At 46.5% G+C, this 5,041-nt stretch overlaps 1 protein-coding gene across 1 annotated transcript; it reads right to left on the bottom strand.

Moving 5' to 3' along the window:
• Positions 1–3,803: 3,803 nt before the first annotated feature.
• LOC110869564 (magnetosome-associated protein MamJ-like) lies at positions 3,804–4,328 on the bottom strand. The gene has a single exon (XM_022118806.1). The coding sequence runs from the start codon at positions 4,326–4,328 to the stop codon at positions 3,804–3,806; it is 525 nt and encodes a 174-aa protein (XP_021974498.1).
• Between the last annotated feature and the right edge of the window lie 713 nt (positions 4,329–5,041).

The raw sequence follows: 5,041 nt of genomic DNA, 5'->3' as shown, positions 1-5,041 counted from the left end.
AAAAATCCTCAATAAATCTTCGATAGTACCCAGCCAAACCTAAGAATTGTCGAATCTTGGTTGGCGTCTTTGGGGTCTCCCAATTCTTTATCGCTTCGATCTTTGTGGGGTCCACATGGATCCCATCTCCATTAACCACATGTCCAAGAAATTGGACTTTGCGCAACCAAAATTCGCACTTTGAGAATTTGGCGTACAACTGTTCCTTTTTCAGCAACTCCAAAATCGCTTTTAAATGCTGTTCGTGTTCATTCTTCGTCTTCGAATTGATTAAAATGTCGTCGATAAACACGATCACAAACTTATCCAAGTACGGCTTGTAGACTCGGTTCATTAGGTCCATGAAAACTGCAGGTGCTTTTGTCAACCCAAACGGCATTACCAGAAACTCGTAATGTCCATAACGAGTTCTAAAGGCTGTCTTCGGGATACTTTCCTCTTGTATCCTTAGCTGATGGTATCCAGATCGGAGATCGATCTTCGAGTAAAAGCTTGAACCTTGCAGTTGGTCAAATAGATCATCAATCCTTGGCAGAGGATATCTATTCTTGATAGTCAACTTATTCAACTCCCGGTAGTCAATGCACATACGAAAACTACCGTCTTTCTTCTTGACGAACAGAACTGGAGCTCCCCAAGGTGAGAAGGTTGGTCCGATAAATCCTTTGTCTAGCAACTCCTGGAGTTGTGTCGACAATTCCTGCATCTCGGACGGTGCAAGTCGATAAGGTGCCTTAGCCACAGGCGCGACACTGGGACTAAGTCAATATGGAACTCCACTTGCCTTTGGGGTGGCAATCCTGGCAAGTCCTCTGGAAAGACTTTAGGATATTCCCTCATGACAGGGATGTCTTCGATCTTTGGCTCAGCAGCTTTCTTATCCACGATGTGTGCCAAGAAGGCAGCATATCCCTTCTATAAACACTTTCAGGCTTTCAGGCAGAGAATGATTCTTAAGGGTGTATCGCGATTTTCTCCAAGAACTACTATCGTTTCTCCATCTTCGGTTGGGATGCGAACGATCTTTTCACGGCAGACAACCTCAGCCTTGTTGCTTGATAACCAATCCATCCCTACTACCACGTCGAAGCTCCCCAACTTGATTGGTAGTAGATCTAAAGTAAACTTACGCTCTCCCAACTCGATTACACAACCTCTGACAACTTCATTTGCTTCGACTAGCTTTCCATTGGCCAATTCAATTGAGTACGGAATATCTAATTTACTAGCGGCTAACCCAAGCATGTTTTTAAATTCTAATGAAACGAAGCTATAATCGGCACAAGTATCAAACAAAACGGATGCAAAGCGTTGGTTTATAGGGAACGTACCAGTAACAACATTGGGGTCCTGGCGCGCTTCCCTCGCCTCAATGTTAAACACTCTTCCGCGGGCTTGATTCAATCCTGGGCATTCCCTCTTAAAATGCCCAATGTCACCACAGTTAAAACAACCCAATTTTTGACCATTACCTCCTCCGTTCCCAGCTTGATTGTTGTTTTGATTTCGATTCGCGTCCCCAGCTTGATTGGCATTGTTCCCTCGATTTCCATTGCCTCCATTATTCCCTTGTGGACGATTTCCATTGCCACCACGATTATTGTTCCTATTACCAAAACCTCCTTGGCCTCCCCGGCCTGCACTAGCCCAACAATTATCCTTCAAGTGGCCAACTTTTCCACAAGCTTCACATACTTTTGGCCCACACCGGCCAGAATGATGACGCTGGCAGGTGTTACACTTGGGTAGTGAACCCATATAACCTTTTCCTTTCTTCCCATCACCGGTTGCAGCTTGGACCGGTGTGCTTGATTCTCCTTTCTTGTTAACACTGCTCATACCTTGCATGAAATTCGAGAACTTCCTTTTGTTCTCGCCAGATGACTCTACATGAGTCTCCTTTTTCTGCTCAACATTCGAAAACTTGTTTAAGCGGATGGCTTCTTCAGTAAGAGCTACGCTTAGATCGATGGCCTCTGTGATTGTCGCCGGCTTGGAAGTAGTGACCATACTCATGATCTGTGGAGCTAAACCCCAAATAAAGCGCTCGATTCGTTTGAATTTCGGTGTAACCATATAAGGTACCACATGAGACAAGTCGTGGAATCTCTGAACATATTCCGCGATTTTGGGACCTTCCATCTTGAGATGCCAGAATTCAGTTTCCAACTTTTGAATCTCTGGACGTGAGCAATACTTTCTTCGCATAAGCTCTTTCAGCTCATTCCATGTCATCACGTAAGCTGCGGCTTCACCAAGAGTTTGCACTTGTAAGTTCCGCCAGGACAGGGCTCCGTCCAGGAATAGCCCAGAAATGTAAGTCACTTGTTGGTCTGGAGCGCACTTGCTCATTCAAAGAACAGACTCAGTCTTTTCTGCCCATCTGACAAATGCAACAGCACCCCCGGTGCCGTCAAAGTTTACGGGCTTGCAGTCAAGGAACTGCTTGTAAGTGCACCCTGCATATACGTTAGAATATACAAATGGTATTAGCGAACGTGCTAAAAATATCCAAATGTATCGTAGTATGTCTCAACGACTTAACATTACCATGAGGTGGGTTGTTATTGCCGTTGTTGTTTGAATTACTACCACTGGTTCCTCCTTGTGAGGCTGCATACTGCGCTATGGCGGCAACAATGATTTGCTGGAGTTCTGCCTCGTTGGTAGGCATGCGTGTCTGGCATCTTGGAGGCATCTTCTAAAAGATGTTTCACGTAAGTCAGGTCATAGTAAGTAAAAGCATACGTATGTAACAACAATATCATACACATAACATCTCATGTTATAAATAAATCATCCACATAACATCTCATGTTATAGAACATAAACAATCAATCAACATCACATATAATGAGAATACTGCGATTGCGATGTCATAAATCAAGACCACAATGTAAGATTTACAAGTACATAACTGTATCGTACAACATCCATGACTAAGGGCCACATCGCCCTAGTCCAAACTATCAAATCGGTGACATCAACAACCAATATACAAAACATCAAAAATCATAATCATCCAAAATGCGGTCTCCAAAAAGGATGTATAGTCTGCGCAATCACGGTCCTCTCATCAAAAGTCTACCCGTGTCGTACAAAAAGGCCTAAGCTGATGGCGGTGGAGGAGGGGGAAAACGAGAAAAGAGTAAACGTCGCATATGAAGCCAATCCTCCTCCATAGCGCGATGAGAGTGCATCAAGTATGCTATCTGTTGCTCAGGAGTCCAAAAACGAGCGGCAGAGTCGGGTGAAAGTGGACACGGAGGGTGTGATATTGCAGGTGGAGTCTGGCACTGGCACGGGAGTCGCTGGGCTCTCTCCAGCTCCCGTACGCGACGGGTCAGCGCCTCCTACTGTATCATGAAAGATGTGAGAATATCCTCCATAGAATACCCCACGTGGTATGGATGATACGGATCAGATGGTGGCATAATAGGTGGCGTAGTCCAGAGGAACGGCTCACTAGATGGAGCAAAGGACGGTACAGTAAATGGTGCAACAGTGGGAACAACAGTATAATGAGAAATCTGAGGTACAAACTGATCTCCTCCTGTCATGAAAGGTGTATGACCAAAAGGCTGTCGTGATGAACCCTTTCCAGGACGTGGTGGAGGTATGTCCTGAAGAAATGTGACAGGTAAGTCGGTGCGGTGGACATCTGTGGCGTGTACGGGATGCAAAGGAACATCAATGGGAACTGAAACAGGGTCTGCAAGGGGAGCTACGGGGGGTGTAACAGGTACCATGAAAGGTGGGAAATCATCGTCATCATCTATCCACCCATTGTGGGTGTGAGCGTATCATGGATCAATATGGGTCGCAAAAGGTGCATGGTCTAACATCACTGGCATAGGATCAGGATGTGGTGCGACAACAGGGAGGTCCGCAACGGGTGGTGCGAGAGCTGGTGCAACAACGGGATCCTCTAACAACAGTGGAGCATCAACCTGGGCATCAGCAGTGTGATCATCCACTAATGGTGGAACAACAACAGGATGATCATCAATAGGTATATCATCAATGAAAGGAGCAACAACAGGTGCATCGGCATGAACAGGGTCATGCTCTAATGCGGGGTCGGGAGCAACAACTGGCTTAGGGGCCACAGCAGGCTCCGGATCAACGAACTCCATGTCAAAGTCAGCTAGATCGGCAAACAAAGGATCAACAGGGGCTACAGGATCCTCCAAGGGCTGGTCTAAATGAATAAACTCAATGTCATGATCGGGATCAAAGTCCGGTGGAAAAACAGGATCTGAATCATCATCACCATCATGATCAAACTCAAAGCTAGGGGCAGGTGCAGGTGCAGTGGATGACGCCATGTCAGGGTCTGTGTCGTGCGAATGGTGCTGCACTCCCTGCGTGTGCGAAGGTGCGGATGCCACAGACTCAAAGGAGTCTGGAACAGGTGAATGAACGGGTGCCTCCTCTGCAGGAGCATCAGCAAGAAGTAGGATATCAGCAGCAGTAATATGGGCCTCGCCCTCAAGTGGGTCCTCCTCGAATAGATCGACATTATCGTCAGAGAAAACGTCGAGGGGCATATCAACAACCGGATAAGCAGCAAGGGGCACAGGAGCAGGGATCACCGCGAGTGGTAAATCCCCAGCGAGATGGCCATCAGCAGGCTCTGCTATGACATCAGGCAGCGCAAAGGGCTGGAAGTCGTCATCGTCTGTGCTGGTAGTATCAGAAGTGTACACCTCGTGCTCCGATGAAACTATGTCGTCTGATACTATGGCCATGGGATCTGTAGTGTCCGACTCTCCAGTACCTGATGAAGGCATGACGTCTATAACACAAACGCCCACACATGCACAAATAATCAATCATATAATCAAATAAACATGTTAGTCATCAATAAGCAATCAAGTAATTTTCCTAGTCCCACTAGTCTAACCTCCCAGCCTCTCAGACTAGGCCTCCTAGTCCCACTTGATTAACCTCCCACCCTCTTAGACTGAACCTCCTAGTCCCACAAGATTAACCTCCCAGCCTCTCAGACTGAACCTCCTAGTCCCACTAGATTAACCTC

The sequence above is a fragment of the Helianthus annuus genome, chromosome 11, assembly GCF_002127325.2.
Source record: "Helianthus annuus cultivar XRQ/B chromosome 11, HanXRQr2.0-SUNRISE, whole genome shotgun sequence".
Lineage (NCBI taxonomy): Eukaryota > Viridiplantae > Streptophyta > Magnoliopsida > Asterales > Asteraceae > Helianthus > Helianthus annuus.
The sequence above is the reverse complement of the archived record's forward strand: the minus strand, read 5'-3'. Positions and strand labels throughout refer to the sequence as shown.